The following is a 25,824-nucleotide window of genomic DNA, read 5'->3' on the forward strand; positions in this document are numbered from 1 at the left end:
CTGCAAACCTCAATTTTTGCCCAAAAAATCACTTTTTTCACACATTTTGGGGTGGGAAAGTAGTGGCATCACCGGGCTCACACAAATTTACCACCACCCAGCGTTCCCCCAGGTCTCCCGGTAAAAATGGTGCCTCACTTGTGTGGGAGGCCCAAGTACCCGCGGCAGGCAAGGGCCCCAAAGGTAGTGAGGCCACCTCAAGATGGCCTATCGCCAAACCACCTGGTTTTGCAAGGGGGGTCACTTTGGTTTTTGGCCCGGTGCGCGGCGGCCATCTAGGGAAACCTACCAAACCCAGGCATTTTTGAAAACTAGACACCCGGCGGCTTCCAGGGAGGTATGGCTTGCGTGGATCCCCCAATGTTTCCTTACCCAGAATCCCCTGCAAACCTCAATTTTTGCTCAAAAAATCACTTTTTTCACACATTTTGGGGTGGGAAAGTAGTGGCATCACCGGGCTCACACAAATTTACCACCACCCAGCGTTCCCCCAGGTCTCCCGGTAAAAATGGTGCCTCACTTGTGTGGGAGGCCCAAGTACCCGCGGCAGGCAAGGGCCCCAAAGGTAGTGAGGCCACCTCAAGATGGCCTATCGCCAAACCACCTGGTTTTGCAAGGGGGGTCACTTTGGTTTTTGGCCCGGTGCGCGGCGGCCATCTAGGGAAACCTACCAAACCCAGGCATTTTTGAAAACTAGACACCCGGCGGCTTCCAGGGAGGTATGGCTTGCGTGGATCCCCCAACGTTTCCTTACCCAGAATCCCCTGCAAACCTCAATTTTTGCTCAAAAAATCACTTTTTTCACACATTTTGGGGTGGGAAAGTAGTGGCATCACCGGGCTCACACAAATTTACCACCACCCAGCGTTCCCCCAGGTCTCCCGGTAAAAATGGTGCCTCACTTGTGTGGGAGGCCCAAGTACCCGCGGCAGGCAAGGGCCCCAAACGTAGTGAGGCCACCTCAAGATGGCCTATCGCCAAACCACCTGGTTTTGCAAGGGGGGTCACTTTGGTTTTTGGCCCGGTGCGCGGCGGCCATCTAGGGAAACCTACCAAACCCAGGCATTTTTGAAAACTAGACACCCGGCGGCTTCCAGGGAGGTATGGCTTGCGTGGATCCCCCAACGTTTCCTTACCCAGAATCCCCTGCAAACCTCAATTTTTGCTCAAAAAATCACTTTTTTCACACATTTTGGGGTGGGAAAGTAGTGGCATCACCGGGCTCACACAAATTTACCACCACCCAGCGTTCCCCCAGGTCTCCCGGTAAAAATGGTGCCTCACTTGTGTGGGAGGCCCAAGTACCCGCGGCAGGCAAGGGCCCCAAACGTAGTGAGGCCACCTCAAGATGGCCTATCGCCAAACCACCTGGTTTTGCAAGGGGGGTCACTTTGGTTTTTGGCCCGGTGCGCGGCGGCCATCTAGGGAAACCTACCAAACCCAGGCATTTTTGAAAACTAGACACCCGGCGGCTTCCAGGGAGGTATGGCTTGCGTGGATCCCCCAACGTTTCCTTACCCAGAATCCCCTGCAAACCTCAATTTTTGCTCAAAAAATCACTTTTTTCACACATTTTGGGGTGGGAAAGTAGTGGCATCACCGGGCTCACACAAATTTACCACCACCCAGCGTTCCCCCAGGTCTCCCGGTAAAAATGGTGCCTCACTTGTGTGGGAGGCCCAAGTACCCGCGGCAGGCAAGGGCCCCAAACGTAGTGAGGCCACCTCAAGATGGCCTATCGCCAAACCACCTGGTTTTGCAAGGGGGGTCACTTTGGTTTTTGGCCCGGTGCGCGGCGGCCATCTAGGGAAACCTACCAAACCCAGGCATTTTTGAAAACTAGACACCCGGCGGCTTCCAGGGAGGTATGGCTTGCGTGGATCCCCCAACGTTTCCTTACCCAGAATCCCCTGCAAACCTCAATTTTTGCTCAAAAAATCACTTTTTTCACACATTTTGGGGTGGGAAAGTAGTGGCATCACCGGGCTCACACAAATTTACCACCACCCAGCGTTCCCCCAGGTCTCCCGGTAAAAATGGTGCCTCACTTGTGTGGGAGGCCCAAGTACCCGCGGCAGGCAAGGGCCCCAAAGGTAGTGAGGCCACCTCAAGATGGCCTATCGCCAAACCACCTGGTTTTGCAAGGGGGGTCACTTTGGTTTTTGGCCCGGTGCGCGGCGGCCATCTAGGGAAACCTACCAAACCCAGGCATTTTTGAAAACTAGACACCCGGCGGCTTCCAGGGAGGTATGGCTTGCGTGGATCCCCCAACGTTTCCTTACCCAGAATCCCCTGCAAACCTCAATTTTTGCTCAAAAAATCACTTTTTTCACACATTTTGGGGTGGGAAAGTAGTGGCATCACCGGGCTCACACAAATTTACCACCACCCAGCGTTCCCCCAGGTCTCCCGGTAAAAATGGTGCCTCACTTGTGTGGGAGGCCCAAGTACCCGCGGCAGGCAAGGGCCCCAAACGTAGTGAGGCCACCTCAAGATGGCCTATCGCCAAACCACCTGGTTTTGCAAGGGGGGTCACTTTGGTTTTTGGCCCGGTGCGCGGCGGCCATCTAGGGAAACCTACCAAACCCAGGCATTTTTGAAAACTAGACACCCGGCGGCTTCCAGGGAGGTATGGCTTGCGTGGATCCCCCAACGTTTCCTTACCCAGAATCCCCTGCAAACCTCAATTTTTGCTCAAAAAATCACTTTTTTCACACATTTTGGGGTGGGAAAGTAGTGGCATCACCGGGCTCACACAAATTTACCACCACCCAGCGTTCCCCCAGGTCTCCCGGTAAAAATGGTGCCTCACTTGTGTGGGAGGCCCAAGTACCCGCGGCAGGCAAGGGCCCCAAACGTAGTGAGGCCACCTCAAGATGGCCTATCGCCAAACCACCTGGTTTTGCAAGGGGGGTCACTTTGGTTTTTGGCCCGGTGCGCGGCGGCCATCTAGGGAAACCTACCAAACCCAGGCATTTTTGAAAACTAGACACCCGGCGGCTTCCAGGGAGGTATGGCTTGCGTGGATCCCCCAACGTTTCCTTACCCAGAATCCCCTGCAAACCTCAATTTTTGCTCAAAAAATCACTTTTTTCACACATTTTGGGGTGGGAAAGTAGTGGCATCACCGGGCTCACACAAATTTACCACCACCCAGCGTTCCCCCAGGTCTCCCGGTAAAAATGGTGCCTCACTTGTGTGGGAGGCCCAAGTACCCGCGGCAGGCAAGGGCCCCAAACGTAGTGAGGCGACCTTTGGGATAGGCAATGTTGATGTTGGTGATGTGAAGCTCCCGGTAAAAATGTTGTTGATGTGAGGCACCATTTTTACCGGGAGACCTGGGGGAACGCTGGGTGGTGGTAAATTTGTGTGAGCCCGGTGATGCCACTACTTTCCCACCCCAAAATGTGTGAAAAAAGTGATTTTTTGAGCAAAAATTGAGGTTTGCAGGGGATTCTGGGTAAGGAAACGTTGGGGGATCCACGCAAGCCATACCTCCCTGGAAGCCGCCGGGTGTCTAGTTTTCAAAAATGCCTGGGTTTGGTAGGTTTCCCTAGATGGCCGCCGCGCACCGGGCCAAAAACCAAAGTGACCCCCCTTGCAAAACCAGGTGGTTTGGCGATAGGCCATCTTGAGGTGGCCTCACTACGTTTGGGGCCCTTGCCTGCCGCGGGTACTTGGGCCTCCCACACAAGTGAGGCACCATTTTTACCGGGAGACCTGGGGGAACGCTGGGTGGTGGTAAATTTGTGTGAGCCCGGTGATGCCACTACTTTCCCACCCCAAAATGTGTGAAAAAAGTGATTTTTTGAGCAAAAATTGAGGTTTGCAGGGGATTCTGGGTAAGGAAACGTTGGGGGATCCACGCAAGCCATACCTCCCTGGAAGCCGCCGGGTGTCTAGTTTTCAAAAATGCCTGGGTTTGGTAGGTTTCCCTAGATGGCCGCCGCGCACCGGGCCAAAAACCAAAGTGACCCCCCTTGCAAAACCAGGTGGTTTGGCGATAGGCCATCTTGAGGTGGCCTCACTACGTTTGGGGCCCTTGCCTGCCGCGGGTACTTGGGCCTCCCACACAAGTGAGGCACCATTTTTACCGGGAGACCTGGGGGAACGCTGGGTGGTGGTAAATTTGTGTGAGCCCGGTGATGCCACTACTTTCCCACCCCCAAATGTGTTAAAAATGTGATTTTTTGAGCAAAAATTGAGGTTTGCAGGGGATTCTGGGTAAGGAAACGTTGGGGGATCCACGCAAGCCATACCTCCCTGGAAGCCGCCGGGTGTCTAGTTTTCAAAAATGCCTGGGTTTGGTAGGTTTCCCTAGATGGCCGCCGCGCACCGGGCCAAAAACCAAAGTGACCCCCCTTGCAAAACCAGGTGGTTTGGCGATAGGCCATCTTGAGGTGGCCTCACTACGTTTGGGGCCCTTGCCTGCCGCGGGTACTTGGGCCTCCCACACAAGTGAGGCACCATTTTTACCGGGAGACCTGGGGGAACGCTGGGTGGTGGTAAATTTGTGTGAGCCCGGTGATGCCACTACTTTCCCACCCCAAAATGTGTGAAAAAAGTGATTTTTTGAGCAAAAATTGAGGTTTGCAGGGGATTCTGGGTAAGGAAACGTTGGGGGATCCACGCAAGCCATACCTCCCTGGAAGCCGCCGGGTGTCTAGTTTTCAAAAATGCCTGGGTTTGGTAGGTTTCCCTAGATGGCCGCCGCGCACCGGGCCAAAAACCAAAGTGACCCCCCTTGCAAAACCAGGTGGTTTGGCGATAGGCCATCTTGAGGTGGCCTCACTACGTTTGGGGCCCTTGCCTGCCGCGGGTACTTGGGCCTCCCACACAAGTGAGGCACCATTTTTACCGGGAGACCTGGGGGAACGCTGGGTGGTGGTAAATTTGTGTGAGCCCGGTGATGCCACTACTTTCCCACCCCAAAATGTGTGAAAAAAGTGATTTTTTGAGCAAAAATTGAGGTTTGCAGGGGATTCTGGGTAAGGAAACGTTGGGGGATCCACGCAAGCCATACCTCCCTGGAAGCCGCCGGGTGTCTAGTTTTCAAAAATGCCTGGGTTTGGTAGGTTTCCCTAGATGGCCGCCGCGCACCGGGCCAAAAACCAAAGTGACCCCCCTTGCAAAACCAGGTGGTTTGGCGATAGGCCATCTTGAGGTGGCCTCACTACGTTTGGGGCCCTTGCCTGCCGCGGGTACTTGGGCCTCCCACACAAGTGAGGCACCATTTTTACCGGGAGACCTGGGGGAACGCTGGGTGGTGGTAAATTTGTGTGAGCCCGGTGATGCCACTACTTTCCCACCCCAAAATGTGTGAAAAAAGTGATTTTTTGAGCAAAAATTGAGGTTTGCAGGGGATTCTGGGTAAGGAAACGTTGGGGGATCCACGCAAGCCATACCTCCCTGGAAGCCGCCGGGTGTCTAGTTTTCAAAAATGCCTGGGTTTGGTAGGTTTCCCTAGATGGCCGCCGCGCACCGGGCCAAAAACCAAAGTGACCCCCCTTGCAAAACCAGGTGGTTTGGCGATAGGCCATCTTGAGGTGGCCTCACTACCTTTGGGGCCCTTGCCTGCCGCGGGTACTTGGGCCTCCCACACAAGTGAGGCACCATTTTTACCGGGAGACCTGGGGGAACGCTGGGTGGTGGTAAATTTGTGTGAGCCCGGTGATGCCACTACTTTCCCACCCCAAAATGTGTGAAAAAAGTGATTTTTTGAGCAAAAATTGAGGTTTGCAGGGGATTCTGGGTAAGGAAACGTTGGGGGATCCACGCAAGCCATACCTCCCTGGAAGCCGCCGGGTGTCTAGTTTTCAAAAATGCCTGGGTTTGGTAGGTTTCCCTAGATGGCCGCCGCGCACCGGGCCAAAAACCAAAGTGACCCCCCTTGCAAAACCAGGTGGTTTGGCGATAGGCCATCTTGAGGTGGCCTCACTACGTTTGGGGCCCTTGCCTGCCGCGGGTACTTGGGCCTCCCACACAAGTGAGGCACCATTTTTACCGGGAGACCTGGGGGAACGCTGGGTGGTGGTAAATTTGTGTGAGCCCGGTGATGCCACTACTTTCCCACCCCAAAATGTGTGAAAAAAGTGATTTTTTGAGCAAAAATTGAGGTTTGCAGGGGATTCTGGGTAAGGAAACGTTGGGGGATCCACGCAAGCCATACCTCCCTGGAAGCCGCCGGGTGTCTAGTTTTCAAAAATGCCTGGGTTTGGTAGGTTTCCCTAGATGGCCGCCGCGCACCGGGCCAAAAACCAAAGTGACCCCCCTTGCAAAACCAGGTGGTTTGGCGATAGGCCATCTTGAGGTGGCCTCACTACGTTTGGGGCCCTTGCCTGCCGCGGGTACTTGGGCCTCCCACACAAGTGAGGCACCATTTTTACCGGGAGACCTGGGGGAACGCTGGGTGGTGGTAAATTTGTGTGAGCCCGGTGATGCCACTACTTTCCCACCCCAAAATGTGTGAAAAAAGTGATTTTTTGAGCAAAAATTGAGGTTTGCAGGGGATTCTGGGTAAGGAAACGTTGGGGGATCCACGCAAGCCATACCTCCCTGGAAGCCGCCGGGTGTCTAGTTTTCAAAAATGCCTGGGTTTGGTAGGTTTCCCTAGATGGCCGCCGCGCACCGGGCCAAAAACCAAAGTGACCCCCCTTGCAAAACCAGGTGGTTTGGCGATAGGCCATCTTGAGGTGGCCTCACTACGTTTGGGGCCCTTGCCTGCCGCGGGTACTTGGGCCTCCCACACAAGTGAGGCACCATTTTTACCGGGAGACCTGGGGGAACGCTGGGTGGTGGTAAATTTGTGTGAGCCCGGTGATGCCACTACTTTCCCACCCCAAAATGTGTGAAAAAAGTGATTTTTTGAGCAAAAATTGAGGTTTGCAGGGGATTCTGGGTAAGGAAACGTTGGGGGATCCACGCAAGCCATACCTCCCTGGAAGCCGCCGGGTGTCTAGTTTTCAAAAATGCCTGGGTTTGGTAGGTTTCCCTAGATGGCCGCCGCGCACCGGGCCAAAAACCAAAGTGACCCCCCTTGCAAAACCAGGTGGTTTGGCGATAGGCCATCTTGAGGTGGCCTCACTACCTTTGGGGCCCTTGCCTGCCGCGGGTACTTGGGCCTCCCACACAAGTGAGGCACCATTTTTACCGGGAGACCTGGGGGAACGCTGGGTGGTGGTAAATTTGTGTGAGCCCGGTGATGCCACTACTTTCCCACCCCAAAATGTGTTAAAAAAGTGATTTTTTGAGCAAAAATTGAGGTTTGCAGGGGATTCTGGGTAAGGAAACGTTGGGGGATCCACGCAAGCCATACCTCCCTGGAAACCGCCGGGTGTCTAGTTTTCAGAAATGTATAGGTTTGGTAGGTTTCCCTAGGTGCCGGCAGGGCTAGGGTACAAAATCTACAGCTAGTCACTTTGCCAAAAAAAGGGTCATTTTTCACTCCAAAACCACGTTGCGTTTTGCGCCGTTTCCTGTCGCGGGCACTAGGCCGACCCGCACAAGTGAGGTACCATTTTTCTCGTAGGACTTTGGGGAACGCGGGGTGGGTGGAAATTTGTGGATCCACGCAGATTCCAGAACTTTCCATCACAGAAATGTGGGGAAAATGTGTTTTTTTTGTCAATTTTTTACGTTTGCAAGGGATTCTGGGTAACAGACCATGGTGGGAGGCAGTCAAGTCACCCCATCCTGGATTCCCCTGGGTGTCTAGTTTTCAGAAATGTATAGGTTTGCTAGGTTTCCCTAGGTGCCGGCAGGGCTAGGGTACAAAATCTACAGCTAGTCACTTTGCCAAAAAAAAGGGTCATTTTTCACTCCAAAACCACGTTGCGTTTTGCGCCGTTTCCTGTCGCGGGCACTAGGCCGACCCGCACAAGTGAGGTACCATTTTTCTCGTAGGACTTTGGGGAACGCGGGGTGGGTGGAAATTTGTGGATCCACGCAGATTCCAGAACTTTCCATCACAGAAATGTGGGGAAAATGTGTTTTTTTTGTCAATTTTTTACGTTTGCAAGGGATTCTGGGTAACAGACCATGGTGGGAGGCAGTCAAGTCACCCCATCCTGGATTCCCCTGGGTGTCTAGTTTTCAGAAATGTATAGGTTTGCTAGGTTTCCCTAGGTGCCGGCAGGGCTAGGGTACAAAATCTACAGCTAGTCACTTTGCCAAAAAAAGGGTCATTTTTCACTCCAAAACCACGTTGCGTTTTGCGCCGTTTCCTGTCGCGGGCACTAGGCCGACCCGCACAAGTGAGGTACCATTTTTCTCGTAGGACTTTGGGGAACGCGGGGTGGGTGGAAATTTGTGGATCCACGCAGATTCCAGAACTTTCCATCACAGAAATGTGGGGAAAATGTGTTTTTTTTGTCAATTTTTTACGTTTGCAAGGGATTCTGGGTAACAGACCATGGTGGGAGGCAGTCAAGTCACCCCATCCTGGATTCCCCTGGGTGTCTAGTTTTCAGAAATGTATAGGTTTGCTAGGTTTCCCTAGGTGCCGGCAGGGCTAGGGTACAAAATCTACAGCTAGTCACTTTGCCAAAAAAAGGGTCATTTTTCACTCCAAAACCACGTTGCGTTTTGCGCCGTTTCCTGTCGCGGGCACTAGGCCGACCCGCACAAGTGAGGTACCATTTTTCTCGTAGGACTTTGGGGAACGCGGGGTGGGTGGAAATTTGTGGATCCACGCAGATTCCAGAACTTTCCATCACAGAAATGTGGGGAAAATGTGTTTTTTTTGTCAATTTTTTACGTTTGCAAGGGATTCTGGGTAACAGACCATGGTGGGAGGCAGTCAAGTCACCCCATCCTGGATTCCCCTGGGTGTCTAGTTTTCAGAAATGTATAGGTTTGCTAGGTTTCCCTAGGTGCCGGCAGGGCTAGGGTACAAAATCTACAGCTAGTCACTTTGCCAAAAAAAGGGTCATTTTTCACTCCAAAACCACGTTGCGTTTTGCGCCGTTTCCTGTCGCGGGCACTAGGCCGACCCGCACAAGTGAGGTACCATTTTTCTCGTAGGACTTTGGGGAACGCGGGGTGGGTGGAAATTTGTGGATCCACGCAGATTCCAGAACTTTCCATCACAGAAATGTGGGGAAAATGTGTTTTTTTTGTCAATTTTTTACGTTTGCAAGGGATTCTGGGTAACAGACCATGGTGGGAGGCAGTCAAGTCACCCCATCCTGGATTCCCCTGGGTGTCTAGTTTTCAGAAATGTATAGGTTTGCTAGGTTTCCCTAGGTGCCGGCAGGGCTAGGGTACAAAATCTACAGCTAGTCACTTTGCCAAAAAAAGGGTCATTTTTCACTCCAAAACCATGTTGCGTTTTGCGCCGTTTCCTGTCGCGGGCACTAGGCCGACCCGCACAAGTGAGGTACCATTTTTCTCGTAGGACTTTGGGGAACGCGGGGTGGGTGGAAATTTGTGGATCCACGCAGATTCCAGAACTTTCCATCACAGAAATGTGGGGAAAATGTGTTTTTTTTGTCAATTTTTTATGTTTGCAAGGGATTCTGGGTAACAGACCATGGTGGGAGGCAGTCAAGTCACCCCATCCTGGATTCCCCTGGGTGTCTAGTTTTCAGAAATGTATAGGTTTGCTAGGTTTCCCTAGGTGCCGGCAGGGCTAGGGTACAAAATCTACAGCTAGTCACTTTGCCAAAAAAAGGGTCATTTTTCACTCCAAAACCATGTTGCGTTTTGCGCCGTTTCCTGTCGCGGGCACTAGGCCGACCCGCACAAGTGAGGTACCATTTTTCTCGTAGGACTTTGGGGAACGCGGGGTGGGTGGAAATTTGTGGATCCACGCAGATTCCAGAACTTTCCATCACAGAAATGTGGGGAAAATGTGTTTTTTTTGTCAATTTTTTACGTTTGCAAGGGATTCTGGGTAACAGACCATGGTGGGAGGCAGTCAAGTCACCCCATCCTGGATTCCCCTGGGTGTCTAGTTTTCAGAAATGTATAGGTTTGCTAGGTTTCCCTAGGTGCCGGCAGGGCTAGGGTACAAAATCTACAGCTAGTCACTTTGCCAAAAAAAGGGTCATTTTTCACTCCAAAACCACGTTGCGTTTTGCGCCGTTTCCTGTCGCGGGCACTAGGCCGACCCGCACAAGTGAGGTACCATTTTTCTCGTAGGACTTTGGGGAACGCGGGGTGGGTGGAAATTTGTGGATCCACGCAGATTCCAGAACTTTCCATCACAGAAATGTGGGGAAAATGTGTTTTTTTTGTCAATTTTTTACGTTTGCAAGGGATTCTGGGTAACAGACCATGGTGGGAGGCAGTCAAGTCACCCCATCCTGGATTCCCCTGGGTGTCTAGTTTTCAGAAATGTATAGGTTTGCTAGGTTTCCCTAGGTGCCGGCAGGGCTAGGGTACAAAATCTACAGCTAGTCACTTTGCCAAAAAAAGGGTCATTTTTCACTCCAAAACCATGTTGCGTTTTGCGCCGTTTCCTGTCGCGGGCACTAGGCCGACCCGCACAAGTGAGGTACCATTTTTCTCGTAGGACTTTGGGGAACGCGGGGTGGGTGGAAATTTGTGGATCCACACAGATTCCAGAACTTTCCATCACAGAAATGTGGGGAAAATGTGTTTTTTTTGTCAATTTTTTACGTTTGCAAGGGATTCTGGGTAACAGACCATGGTGGGAGGCAGTCAAGTCACCCCATCCTGGATTCCCCTGGGTGTCTAGTTTTCAGAAATGTATAGGTTTGCTAGGTTTCCCTAGGTGCCGGCAGGGCTAGGGTACAAAATCTACAGCTAGTCACTTTGCCAAAAAAAGGGTCATTTTTCACTCCAAAACCATGTTGCGTTTTGCGCCGTTTCCTGTCGCGGGCACTAGGCCGACCCGCACAAGTGAGGTACCATTTTTCTCGTAGGACTTTGGGGAACGCGGGGTGGGTGGAAATTTGTGGATCCACGCAGATTCCAGAACTTTCCATCACAGAAATGTGGGGAAAATGTGTTTTTTTTGTCAATTTTTTACGTTTGCAAGGGATTCTGGGTAACAGACCATGGTGGGAGGCAGTCAAGTCACCCCATCCTGGATTCCCCTGGGTGTCTAGTTTTCAGAAATGTATAGGTTTGCTAGGTTTCCCTAGGTGCCGGCAGGGCTAGGGTACAAAATCTACAGCTAGTCACTTTGCCAAAAAAAGGGTCATTTTTCACTCCAAAACCACGTTGCGTTTTGCGCCGTTTCCTGTCGCGGGCACTAGGCCGACCCGCACAAGTGAGGTACCATTTTTCTCGTAGGACTTTGGGGAACGCGGGGTGGGTGGAAATTTGTGGATCCACGCAGATTCCAGAACTTTGCATCACAGAAATGTGGGGAAAATGTGGTTTTTTTTTCAATTTTTTACGTTTGCAAGGGATTCTGGGTAACAGACCATGGTGGGAGGCAGTCAAGTCACCCCATCCTGGATTCCCCTGGGTGTCTAGTTTTCAGAAATGTATAGGTTTGCTAGGTTTCCCTAGGTGCCGGCAGGGCTAGGGTACAAAATCTACAGCTAGTCACTTTGCCAAAAAAAGGGTCATTTTTCACTCCAAAACCACGTTGCGTTTTGCGCCGTTTCCTGTCGCGGGCACTAGGCCGACCCGCACAAGTGAGGTACCATTTTTCTCGTAGGACTTTGGGGAACGCGGGGTGGGTGGAAATTTGTGGATCCACGCAGATTCCAGAACTTTGCATCACAGAAATGTGGGGAAAATGTGGTTTTTTTTTCAATTTTTTACGTTTGCAAGGGATTCTGGGTAACAGACCATGGTGGGAGGCAGTCAAGTCACCCCATCCTGGATTCCCCTGGGTGTCTAGTTTTCAGAAATGTATAGGTTTGCTAGGTTTCCCTAGGTGCCGGCAGGGCTAGGGTACAAAATCTACAGCTAGTCACTTTGCCAAAAAAAGGGTCATTTTTCACTCCAAAACCACGTTGCGTTTTGCGCCGTTTCCTGTCGCGGGCACTAGGCCGACCCGCACAAGTGAGGTACCATTTTTCTCGTAGGACTTTGGGGAACGCGGGGTGGGTGGAAATTTGTGGATCCACGCAGATTCCAGAACTTTGCATCACAGAAATGTGGGGAAAATGTGGTTTTTTTTTCAATTTTTTACGTTTGCAAGGGATTCTGGGTAACAGACCATGGTGGGAGGCAGTCAAGTCACCCCATCCTGGATTCCCCTGGGTGTCTAGTTTTCAAAAATGTATAGGTTTGCTAGGTTTCCCTAGGTGCCGGCAGGGCTAGGGTTCAAAAACTACAGCTAGACTCTTTGCAAAAAAAGTGTAAATTTTCAGTGTGAAAATGTGGTGTGTTCACCTTAGGTTTTGAGCCACTTCCTGTCGTGGGCACTATGCCTACCCACACAAGTGAGGTACCATTTTTCTCGGGAGACTTAGGGTAGTTCAAATTTGTAAAGCTACTGTTATTACCTGTTGATTTTTGATGCATTTCTCCCTTCCAAATGAAAGACATTGTGTAAAAAAAAAGTCATTTTGAAAAATGACCAATAATTGTCATGCAAATATGAGTATTCCCAATTTCGAAAATGTGCAAATATGCACTGTTTCTGAACTCTGTAATTTGTTCCCATTTCAGAAATACATAGGTGACTTTCATACCGATTTTTCCAAGTATACATTTTCCCACAATAATTGCTATATACCCGGACCAAAAAAAAAAAACATTACAAAATGCTGCTCATTTTTCTACTCTGGGTTCGTTGGGCTCTTGATGAACCTACAAGTCCTATATGTCCACACAACCAGGAAGGTCTACCGGATGTAACGGTACATTGCTTTCAAAGAGATGTCATAATTCGAAGAAGTTACAGGTAAAAACGTTGACTCAAGAGGCTGCTTTTTTCAACAAATTTTTAATTTCTCATATATTTGCCTGTAAATTTCTATAAAGAAACCTTGATGGATCTACGCAAATGACCCCTTGCTGAATTCAGAATTTTGTCTACTTTTCAAAAATGTATAGCTTTCCAGGATCCATTATTGTTTTGTTACCCTTTTCTACCGTTAACTGGAAGGAGGTTGAAAGCACAAAAAATAGCAAAAATAGGGTATGTCCCAGAAAAATGCCAAAACTGTGTAAAAAATGTTGGTTTTCTAACAAAAGTCTGTCATTCCCTAAAAGCTGGAGAAATTGTGATTTCAGCCCCACAAACCCTTTTTTGATACCATTTGCAGAGAAAAACCCAGAAGCTTTCATTTGCAGCCCATTTTTCACATTTTTCACAAAAAAAAAAAAAAATTGCTGTATTTTGACTAATTTCTGGGAACCCTCTAGGAGAATCCACAAACCCTGGGTACCTTTAGAATCCCCAAGATGTTGGAAGAAAAGGACGCAAATTTGGCGTGGATACCTAATGTGGTCAAAAAGTTACAGGGGCCTAAGCGCGCACTACCTCAAATAGCCCAAAAAGGGCTTAGCACAGGAGGGGAAAAGGCCTAGCAGCGAAGGGGTTAAGGGCGAAATGTGGTGTTTGTGCTCTGAAGAATTGCCAGACAATAAATGGCAATGAAATATGTCAGCCGTTCTGCTTAAAATGGTTGAAATAGGACTTCTTCTGCACTTGTTCGGGTGTTGGCTCTGTTCGTCACATACAAAGGTTGCGGATGATGAATGAAGTTGGCAAGAGCTTGCCAATCATCTTGGTGGTTGTTACGTGAGGCACTTACTTTGAATATTTTTCACATACGCTCACATTTTCTCGTCAACATGCTCTACTCACACTGGAGCATAGGACCTGGTCTTTTGTTTTTACTTGAAACACACACACTAGGGTTGTTCCTAGATAGGTTCTAGAACAATTCCTATCCAAAATATAGAAGAGGGGAACCCTATGTAGTATTCAGTGTTTGTGTGATGACCAACAAGGGCTTTTTGTATTTGAGTGACCTAAGGTTAGTGGCTGGAGCTCACTGAAACACCCAAGTGAAGTAATGGCAATTACAAAGGTGACCTTCCAAGATTGAAATTGGAGGGAACAATTATGTAATGGCTCAAAAGGTAAACCCACAAGTCTAGCAAGAACAGTATTGAGATTCCATGTGGGTATAGGTAGAAATCTGTGAGGAATTTTCCTTTTAAGGCCTTCCAGAAAGGCCTTAATAACTGGCACTGTGACTAAAGAGATGTGTTGCCTATTTTGTAGATAGGCAGCCACTGCAGCAAAATGTTAGTGTTTTCAAGTGTAGACAAGGCCAGAGAGCTGTAAATGATGAAGGTAGCAAACAATGTTTTGCACAGTTGCATTGAATGGATCGATGCTCTTATTACAGCAGTAAAAGATAAATCTTTTCCAATTGGCTGCATTACATGCTCTGGTTGTAGACCTACCAGCGTCTTTAAGAATTGTCGTACATCCAGGTAGGAGATCGAGATAACCTAATTCTATGACCTCAGGAGCCAAATCGCAAGGTTGAGTTCCTTTGGATTTGGATGCCTGATTTTGCCATGGTTCTGAGTGAGAAGGTCCGGGTTGAGGTGAAACTTCTTGTAGAGATGTGAGAAAGTGCCCTCTTTCTTGCATGGTATGCCCCCACTTGTGGCTGAATTGCTGATGTTCTTTAAATGAGTGTGCCCTAGGCTCCTGCTAATCAGGCACCCAGGGCCTATGTTCCTTCCCTAAAATTGCATTGAAGCCTAAAAACCCAATTAGCATCTCTGGCCACATGTCAGCCCCTGGTAAGTGGTAGCACAGGTACCCAGGGCACTGACCAGAGAAGGCCTCTAAGGGCATTACGAACTCCACAACACCATAATGGCTACACTGAAGACTGGGAAGTTTGGTATCAAACTTCTCAGCACATTAAACCCACACTGATGCCAGTGTGGGATTTAATGTAAAATGCACAACGGAGGGCATCTTAGAGCTGCCCCCTGAAACTCGACCAAATGCTAGTGACCTGACTGAGTGGCTGCTTAGGCTACCAACGACAGATAGGTTTCTGGACCCCTGGGTCGAGAGCCTGGGGCTCTCGGGGGCCTGAAACAATGCACATCCTGTGACGAGGTGCCAAGCCTCCTCCCCCATGATGGGCAGGGTTCACGAAGGGGAAGCTTCAAAGGCATGCCACCTTTGTGAGCTTCCCCAGACCATTTTGCTGCTTTCAGCAACTGGTCCCCACTGGTTCTACCCCCCACTTTGGGTGGGAGAACCGGCGGGAAAAACAAGTGAGGGAAAGAGGTGTGCCCACCTCTGCCAACTCCACCGCTCAGGTGGGGGAGGCGATGTGAGGCACAACCGCGAGTCCCCACCATCTTGAGGATGGGGGGACCCAGCCAACCAGGGACAGGCTCCTGCCCCCCTCCCACTGGAGAGTGGCAGAATAGGGGGTGTACCCAGCCCAGGGAGGGAACCCATTGGTCCCTGCCCGTTACTTATCTGTAACACCCCTAAATGTATTATTTGGGGGCACCCTGAACCTTGTTTCCTCAGATCCAGAAACGACAAGAAAAGAAGATAAGAAGGATCGAAGAGCCGTGCAGAGCCAACAAGAGGACGACGCCCACTGACTTGGCCCCAGCCCTACAGGTCTGTCTCCCCTCTAACCTGCGAAATCCTGGTGTGTCCTGCAGCCAGCAACCTCAAAAACCCCGGAGGACCTTCCTGCCTTCACTTCAAAGAATGAATCTCCCGTGAACACCGGACTTCTTCAAACTGCAGCTTCTGGCTACGGCCGGATACCGTGAATCCAGCCCACTCTGCACCAGCCGTTCCCGGCCCGAGCGAAAAAACACCCCTAGGAGGTCACCCCAGCGATCCTGACCAGAGATCCGGTGACTCCTGGCCTGCCTCAAGCTTCCAGATGATGCCTGCAGCCTCAATCCAGAGGATCCCCTCTACCGCAACCGGGTAAGACTTTCCGACGTCCCAAGGCACCCGGCACCCGACGCCTTGGGTGCCCAAACCGATGATGCCTAACCAACCCAAGACATCCCAACGTACCCCTCGAAGTGGTGGTCGCACCCAGAAGATCCTCGTCCCTGAGCCTGCAGTGTTTCTTTGTACCGGAAGTTCTCCATTTGAAACAGGCCACCCGACCTCAAAACAGCACCCTACACCCGGCCGCCCTAGGGCCGCTGAGGGTGCACCTTTGGTGCTAATTTGGTCTCCTATTTGCCCGGAGCTAAAACCTAGGAGCTTTGCTCCCACAAACCCGTGGCCTGCTTGCCAGCAGCCACCAATCAGAGACCCCCTATCCTCCATTGGGCCTCAACACTCTGCACCCGGCCGCCCTAGTGCCGCTGAGGGTGCAACAACAGTGCATCACTGACCCTGGGGGACCCCGGAGTCTAACCCCAGAACCTTAACTCCCACAGTTGATTACTTACCTGCGAACCGATTACCTGTTTTTCCTCCATAGGATAACATTTACAATTTTTCTTCCAAAAAGTTTCAGTGTGGAGTTTTGAAAAATAAAAATATTCTTTAAAAATCGCACAAATAACCAAAACGTTTTTTCGTACCCGTTTGCAGGAAATGTCCCAGTGCTGAATCTAGGTATCCAGTACGGAGTTAGAAAAGTAACGTAAAAAGTAACTTACCTGTAATTTACTGAAAAAGCCTATTCATTTCAATGTACTGTATTTGTTAGGTGTTGAAGCCTACTGCATTCCCTTTAAATCAAAACAAGTACAATTTCTATTGCATTTTCAAACTGTTCTACAATCAGCAACTTATTGCTCAAAAGTATTTATGCTTACCTGTGCCAGGCTTGCTTGGTTCTAAAATAAAACAGTATATTTTTTTTATACATAAACAATTGGCCTAGAGTTCAGTTCTTGAGTGTGTGAATTCATTTGCTGACTGAGTGTGTACATCAAATGCTTAACACTGTCCTCTGATATTGCCTTACTGCTCGACCACTCTACCACAAACAGAGAGTAAGGTTCTATCTAACTTTAACCTCTGCCTACCTCTGGGGACACTTTGACTATATACACACTATACCTCATTTTGGTGTAGTATATACAGAGCCAGTTTCTTACAGGAGACCTACGGAGCGTTCGAGTAGTGTTGTGGAGCAGGGTTGTCCGGCCTATGTGGGGGCTACTAGAATGAGAGGGAGAGAGGTTTGCCAGAGCCTCCGAACCAGAAAAGAAAGAAGAGGGAGAGGCGGAGAAGTATAGGCAAATATGCGTGACCAGTTCATCCATACAGCATTGCACTTGGATAGGGGATGTGGGAACCTAGCGGCTAAGTTTGGGCATTTTGCGTTGTCTGCAGTTGCGAACAGATCTATCTGTGGAAACCCCCACTAGTGGAAGTAGAGGAGGATGACTTGGGGGTGGAGTTCCCACTTGTGGACTTGTTGTCATATCCTGAGGAGGTTGGCAAAGTCATTGACTGTGCCTGGGAGATGTCCTGCTAACAGATAGATGGTGTGATGTATTGCCAAATGGTCTGAGATAGGCGTGAAACTCTAGATGGATCTCCCTCCACCAGTTTTTGTACATAGCTGTCATATTGTCCATGCGGACTAAGACAACCTTGCCTATCAGGAACACTTTCAACACTTGGTGAACAGCTTGAAGCGCTAGGTAGTTAATGTGGAGACTTTGGTGTTTGGTGTCCCAGAGACCCTGAACTGTCAAATCCTGTAGGTGAGCACCCCATCACATCAGGGATGCATCCGCTGTCAGAATGGTCTGTGGAACAGGGTTGAGGAACGGCCGCCCTTTTAACAGGTAGTGTGTTCCACCCCTGCAGAGAGCGATGCGTGCAGCTGTCTATCAACACTAGATCCTGTAACTGAGACCACTGTAGTGCTAAACATTCTTGCAGCGAACGCATGTTCAATCGTGCACGTGGCACTATGGCGATGCTTGAAGCCATCATACCCGTCAGACGTTTGACAGTTTTGACTATTAATTGTCGATTGGCTTGAAATTTTGGTAGCAGTGTCTGGAAATTTTGAATTTGTGCTGTACTGGGACAGGCGAACCCTTCTTGTGTGTTGAGAACAGCCCCCAGATAGTGGCTGAACTTCTAAGGGGTTGAAGATTGGTTTTTTGGATATTGATGGTAAACCCTGGTTTATGAAGCAGATCTGACTGTGTTGGTGACACAGCGGGAGGGTACTGGCTTTGATAAGCCTGTTATGGAGATACGGAAAGACGTGGATGTTTTGTCTGCGTAGATATGCAGCTACCACTGCCAAGCATTTGGTGAATACCTGGGGTGCAGTGATCACCCCGAATGGGAGGACTTTGAACTGATAATGTTTGTCAGCTATGACAAACTGGAGGTATTTGATGTGTGCTGGATGGATGGGGATGTGAAAGTAAGTGTCCTTTAAGTCCAGTGTGGACATAAATTCGCCTTGCTGTAGAAGTGGGATCATGTCTTGAAGGGTGACCATATGGAAATGCTCTGACAGGATGTAATGATTCATGAGCCCGAGATCTAACATAGGCCATAGTGAACCGTCCTTTTTGGGAATGAGAAAAGTACAGGGAGTAGACCCCTTGATGTTGAAGAGGAAAAGGCTCTACAGCTCCTGAGCAAGAGAGCTTGCACTTCCTGTTTGAGCAGTTGTTGATGTTCTGGAAAGTGTGTGTGCGCGAGGTGACATGTTTGGAGCTGTGGTGATGCGCTCCAGATGATAACCATGTTGGATAATGTCCAAAACCCACAGATCCGATGTTATAGATTGCCAGGTGGGGAAAATCAGCTGTAATCGACCCCCGACAGGTGTGAGTTAATCAGGGGGGGGGGGGGAGGGGAATTCACTGCTCGGTGTTGGTTGGGCACCACGTGAGGAAGCACCTCTGTCCCACATTTGAGTTGTTACCCCTGTATGTGCCCCTGAAATAACCTCTCGAGGTGGGTGTTTTAAGCGCACAAATGGACTTAGCGGCCTCCGTGTCCTTCATCTTTTCCAGAACTTGGTCCACTTGTGTGCCAAATAGGTGCTCCTTGTCAAAGGGGACATTTAAAGGTGTCTGCTATACTTCTGGCTTGAGGCCAGAGATACACAGACAAGCATGGTTGTAATACAACACTGGTGTATAACCTCTGGCACAGTATCAGTCTAAGGTACACCTAATGGAGGATTTGGAAATGAGTGCTCTTTTCGAAAAGTTCTTGTCTTCTCTTCCTATGCTCCTCTGGGAGGTACTGGAGGAGTTCCTCCATCTCGTTCCAGTGGGCATGATCACAACTGGCTAAGAGGTCTTGTGTATTTGCAATCCCCCAGTGATTAGCGGATTTCGCAGAAACGAGTTTCCCTGAGGCATCAATTCGTTTAGACTCCTTTTCGGGAGGTGAAGAATCAACTGTGGTTTTTTAATTGGCCCACTTGGGGGCGTAGGACAAAACTAAGAAATCAGGGGGAAGTTGCCCTTGGACACAAATGGGGTCGGAGGGTGCAGCTTTGGATTTTTGGACGACCCTGGGTGTAATTATGCGTGCTCGAGCAGAGTCTTTAAAGAAGTCATCTGTGTGAGGCATTATGCCTTTTAACATAGGGAAATAGTGTTTCAAAAAGAAAGTCCTCCTCTATAGGCTATTTATGGAGCGGGACCTGGTGGCAAGCTGCAGCCCTGCTGATGAGCTCCCGATATGGGGGGTGGTGTTATAAGGAGGTGATGGTCTGGCATGGTAAAGGTCTGTATCAGTGTCCCCTGGGGAATCCATGTCATAATCCAGCCAGGGGTCTGTAGTGTATCATAGAAATCAGCCACCCTCCCCTGCCCACCAATGAAGGTATTTGGGGACCCCTGTGAAGTAAATTTTAGGGATCACCCTGACAAAGAAGTGGAGAAGGTGTAGGTGGTGGTAATGGTGGTGGAGAAACAGTTGGAGGAAGGTGCAAGGGGCTAGTGGCCTTGTCCTTCGTCCTTTTTTTAAGAGACACTGGAAAATCTATTGTTTCTTCAAAAAAGAGTTGGTGCTTTGATGGAGGAGGTGGCAACACCACAGTCTTTGTTAGGATGCAGCCAGTCTGAGGCTGGATCTGTATCCTATTTTGTTTTAGATCGAGCCGCTCCTGCATGGTCTGGAGGATTAGCTCCACTGGAGTACTGGGAGCCGATTTCTGTGCCAGTCCAGAAATTTTCTGTGCCAATGCAGGCTTGGGTTTCAGTGCCAAAGAAGTTGGAGACGAGGATATGGGGTGTCTGTTTGCTGCGGATCTGAAAGGCTTTGTGTGCGCTTTTGGGGCAGAGGACTTGGAAGCTGCAGCAGTTGTTTGGTGCGGATAATGGCCTGTTGGCAGTGGTGGCCCAGAAGCCTTATGCTCAGTTTAAACAGAACGTTTTTGAGGTGGCAGGATGGGGGCATGGGTTGACACGGTGGAAGATCCTGCAGTTGGAGATCGATCTCCAAGTCAGCGTTCTGCACAGAAAAAGTCTCTTCTTCAGCCGCAGAGGATTCGTGGAGTTGCTCCTCATCCTCGACATCCTGGTGTCTGAAAATGTCAGGTGTGTCATCTACCTCCCGGCACCGCATCTCTGTGTGAAGTACCCTTCAGTCCCATAAAGTCTCCTTGGATCAGAACGAACAACATACCTCTCAGTCCTCTTCCTTGTGATCAGGAGACAAGCACAAGTTGCAGAATTGGTGAAGGTAGGTCCACGGGTACTTGGCATGGTACTTGGGCACAAATGGAATGGAGTCCATTGCATCAGCAGGGAATTCTAGGCAAAGCTGTAGAAATGGAAAGGTAGGACTGAAAGGGCGAGGCCCGAAGGTCACGGTCGGCTCGCGTAGATCTGACGAGAGAAAGTTTTCTACTTTTCGAAAATATGGGAACTCATTCGATAACAATACCGACTAGGGTAAGGGTTGATTACGAACTGAAAGAAGTTTGAAATGGTCTTGAACTGGAGCACAGTAATACAAGTTGAAACCAGACGGTGGAAAGAAAACAAATCAAATAATGGAGTCAATGCCCATGCGCATCATCACCAAGAGGGGGGGGGGGGGGGGGGGGGGAGTCATTCAACCTTGTGACTCGAAAGACTTCTTCGAAGAAAAACTTGCACACATTCGGACCCAACATTAGATGGCAGGAGTAAACAAAGCATGTCTATCTACAGCCAAACATGCCTCGAACAAACACAGACTACCAAACTGACGGACACTGCTGTGCATGGTGAGACAGTGCAGCATTTGGAATCCTTAAAGTGGCAGAATTGGTTTTCGCAGCATAGTATAATGATTAGGGCTCCCGGTTTTATGGTATTTATTTTTTTGCCATTTCCGTCTGTATTTATCCATATTTATTTTTGGGGCATTTTCCCTGTATTTATCCACATTTATTTTTGCTACAAGTAAAAGACTACACTACAGCGAGTGTTTTTCCACATTTTATTTAAATTGACAATGCACACATGCGCTCGGTTGTTATGTGAGGGCACTGTCAATGTACGAGAGGAGAGACCTCGGAGGGCAATAGCTGCTTGCATGGATGAGGGAATCCATTTTGAGGAATTTCAATCAATTGCTTGGCTAGGACTTTGCTGGAGGGGATTAGTGTTCTATTTGGTCAAACTGTAAGGATGAATGTACAGATCTGTAGGTAGCGGTCTCCCCTGCATGGTTTCACAAACCAGTCAAAACATCCATGCCAAACACTCCCATTGCGCTGACTAATTTCCAAGTGATCGGATTGCACAGTGGGGCCATGTCTCCCACCAGGTGCGCAACACCCATTTGGGTCAAAGGGCTCCAACCCCCCCTCGTGTGTCTCAACCCGGTCTGAGACAGCGTCCCGGGCTGGCGTCCGTCTTCTTGGAGCCGCACCCTAGTACTTCACAGGTCTTTAAAAAGACCATTCACTTGTTAACAAGGCTTTGTTGTTTTTTTCACCCCTTCTTAGTGCTCCTGCATCTTCACTGCCCTCATACTTTCCTTCACAGCCCCTTGGCCACAGCATGCTCCGGGATGAATCTGCCAACTACTACTCGCTTAATGGTAGCCATTTTCTTAAAAATAGCCCTGAAAGTATTCAAAAGCTGTGAGACGCTGAAAGTAATAATATGCAACTGAAGTCAGAGATAATTGATATGATTCAAAAACTGGAATCTGTTCTGAGGGGATAATAAAGTTGCACTGCCTAGTTAAATCACAATGAAAGCAAGGACATGACTATTAAACAATTGGCGCAAGATCACACAGCCAGTGGTATAGCAGCGGTGCCTTGGGCCCTAATGCAAGTTAAAAAAATGCTCCCTCATCTACGTCGGAACTTAAGGTGACAAGACAGCCATTACGGGCATGTACTAGATAACTCATAGGCCTCCCCCCGCCTCCCCGTTGTTGTGTGTCAGCCCGGGCTGAGACTGCTTCCCGGGCACACAGACAGTGTTTGAGCTACCAGCCACACCAGAGTACTTCACAGGTCTTTAAAAAGACCACTCACTTGTTAACGAGGCTCTGTTTTTTTTCACCCCTTCTTAGAGACCCTGCATCTCCAATACCCTCAAACTTTCCTTCACAGCACGCTCCGGGATGATTCTGTTAAAGACTGGCATCGCAGCATTGCGCGCATTCCCTGTGTCTGGCATCACACGTGATGTACAATGTCTTCTGCACTGAAGCCCGGTAAAATTTGCTACTATTTTGCAGTTTCTAAATATAAATACAAAGGAAATCTAGTTTTCCGTCTGTATTTATATGTATAAATCCGTAAAAACGGAAAACCGGGAGCCCTAATTATGATTTATTCCCTTTATACATTTCTGCGGTGTATTTTCAGTCAAATGTACTTTATAGTAGTTTAACAGGTTTTCATTTATAAAGACAAAAAACATTACCCAAACTAGGCATATATTCTTTAACATAGTTCCAAAACGAAAGTTTATATTTAAAAAAAATTGTCCAAGTTCAGCTCATATACGATGTGATGAGATCAAACACTCTCCATTGAACAGCCTACGTCTCCCCTACTACCTATATACCTAAATTTATGAAAACCTATACGCCACTCCCTACGCACGGTCAGTGCCTCAGAAAAATTACCAAACTGGTGAGCATTTTGGAAAAATCTTACCGCTCCAGACATTTCCACTGTAGGAATCGATTGAAGTAGATGCTGTCTAGGTAATCTGCAAAAGGAGCAACGCTCAGGTAGTCATGTATCAACCTAGAGGAGAAAAAAAGTTAGACTGCATGATTGTCTTATGAGAGTCAATGACTGAGAGAATGTAGTGGACAGTGTAATCCTAACCAAAACAATGGTACTTAAAGAGGGTTTAATACCTACCATGAAGACCAAAGACGAAGCACCCCACAGCCTTTCCTTAGGCACACTTAAGAGCTCATTCAAAACTTTGTGAGCTTGCATTTACTATTCACCTCGGCTAGCATAATGAGACTCAGACAGTGAAGCACTGTCCCTAAAATTCATAGGAACTGGCATTCATAAATTCCATGACCAGAGGCAACCCCAGTGGAATTGGGGAGAGGATGTAGCCTAACGGCTAGGGTCAACTGTAAGCATGGCATGGACCGGGCCACACTGCGCACTGCATGGGCCTGCTGCTCTGGAAGGACTGAGGGCGCTGTACTCAGCCAACACCGCTAGGAGTACCGGAAAGGATATGGCATTAGCAACAGCTTCATAGCCAATTCCATTCTTGTACTCTAAACTATAAATATGTGATCGTAAAAAAATCTAATATAGGTTTTTGGCTGTCCTCTCAACACACAGCAGCCTCTATGTACATCTCTGTAACCCAGTCTGGCATAAGTCACCCATTCAGTCCGACTCCTATTTGTACCATCATTACCCTTACCAACGACTTTTCTCATCTTCAAGCTGCATAAACAAATAAATAAGGCCCGGAGCGCATGCTACCAGCCTGGAGAACAGGAACACCTGCAGGAGACCGGCCAACAACGCAACCTGTGTGGCGAACCTAAGCCAAGATGGCCGAAAGGCAGTATGGGGTCACAGAAAGGACCCGCAGGCAGGAGGGCCTCACAGGGCCTGCACCACAGCGCCTCGATGCGCTAGACCAGCAATGCTTCCTTGGTAGATACACTGTTGTGGCGCGAACCTCAAAGATGTTGCTGCGAGTTGCTCAGGTAGTGTTCCTGGCCAAGTCATGAACTCTAGGAGTAAACCAGAACTGCAAGGGGGGTTGGGGGGGCTCACCGGAGCTATGAGGCACCGACCCTTGCCAGTACAACGATATCTTTTTAGGAACCACTTCCTTCAGAGCGGCAAGTGGGCTGTCCGCTCCTTAAACAACCTTTTCAATGAGTTTTATTACCCCAGATAAACATCTTCACCTCAGCAAAGTGCACTAAGGGCCTTTAAAAGGCAAACGCCCTTCCCAGTGATTAAGGCCCCGGAGAGAACCAACCCGAGGTAAACAAGGTCAGGTCCGACCAGGCCAGAGGGGCAGAAGCTGGACACACTATCTGTGAGGCTAGGGGGCACTCTTACGGACAGTGTATTGTAATGGTGTTTTATAGTGCCTTGCTATCTCCTGTGATGTCAAAAGCGCTTAAAACAAGGACCCTTGCTGATATGGAAAAGCCGCCCTGGAAATAACGCATCCCTTCCCCTGAATGAGTCGACCTTTGAGGCATATCAGTTTAAAGCTAAAAAACAAACTGCAAAGTAAATACAATCACGACAAATGGGAAAAGGTACTAAACACGAGGAAGGCATTAAGTCTGATGCAAAAAACAGCTAACATCTTACGTAACCCCACTGGGAAACTCAAACACTGACGCAGCACGACGAGCAGTTACAGCTGGCTGAACAGCGGTTCGTATCCTAGAGAATAGCTAATGAAGCCTACGAATGCTCGACTTGGGCAAACAAGGAACAAACGGAGTGAGTAAGCAAAGCCTTCACACAGACACACTGGACACCAGAGGAAGGCAAGCACCATAAACAGAGCAACATGGGTATTTTAGAAGATAAAACAAGCTCATCAATAGGGGAAAAAAACACATACGAAGAAACGCTGTTCTTTGAACTGAAATCACAGACTTTCCAAAATCAAGCACCTTACGAGAGAGAAAAAACTCTTCCTTGCTGGGTGAAACCAGAGAGGACAGAAAGGCTGAGAACTGGGTTACCAGGCGAGTGTGCGAGACAGTAAGTCAGGACGGACTGCACCATAAAGCCTCAGTATAGTTTATGGGCTCTAAACAACAAGACCAGCTGCTATCTTGTGTCAGAAAGGAAACGGTGTTTGTTGACCAAACTGCGGTCTAACCAAACTTTGGTATTTATGGTGATGACAATAATGCAAAAGGTTGAAAATGTACGTGTAGATAAAAATGTTTACCATCCCACTAAAAGTTCCCGAAATACACAAGTCTCCGAAAACATTTCTTTCCATAAGTCCTATTATGTATTTAAAGTGATCCAAGTCCCTGCACGCGCCGCTGCTCGAACAAGCACGAAAGTGAAAGCTCATTAGAAAAGAGATGGCCCCTGCGCGCGCCGCTGCTCGCTCCCGCAAGGTGGATGCCGTCACATTCACGAGTGTGTGGAAAAGAGCAGACCAATTTCTAAAGGTCATCTCCTAGAGCAGCGCATGCTCGCTGCCTAGGCGAGACCTAAAAAAGTACTCCAAGGAATAGGACTAAGAACATAAGCCTAGAAAGAAGAAAAAGATGCTTTACGACTCCTGACCTTAAATTAATCAAGAAACAGAACATTGTGGGGGAAAAATTACATTTGAGTGATTATAATTCAGTACACATTTGGCCCAATGTGGAAACGTGCATTTCTAAGAAGGCAAAAAGGTCAGTCTTCCCTAGTTTTAATGCAAAAATATGTGTATTCAAGTATATACAAATTTTAAAGTGTTCTTTGTTTGTACTCTTAGATTAATTGTAGG

The 25,824-nt window shown here is 48.9% G+C and overlaps 1 protein-coding gene across 1 annotated transcript in view; it reads right to left on the reverse strand.

Moving 5' to 3' along the window:
* The window catches only part of GRK6 (G protein-coupled receptor kinase 6), a 352,507-nt gene that overhangs the window by 220,220 nt on the left and 106,463 nt on the right, over positions 1-25,824 (reverse strand). Inside the window, exon 6 of the mRNA XM_085618338.1 lies at positions 23,010-23,102. Coding sequence (XP_085474464.1) covers positions 23,010-23,102 — 93 coding nt within the window. The remainder of the gene's footprint in view (positions 1-23,009; positions 23,103-25,824) is intronic.

This window comes from Triturus cristatus, chromosome 7, assembly GCF_964204655.1.
Source record: "Triturus cristatus chromosome 7, aTriCri1.1, whole genome shotgun sequence".
Taxonomy (NCBI): Eukaryota; Metazoa; Chordata; class Amphibia; order Caudata; family Salamandridae; genus Triturus; species Triturus cristatus.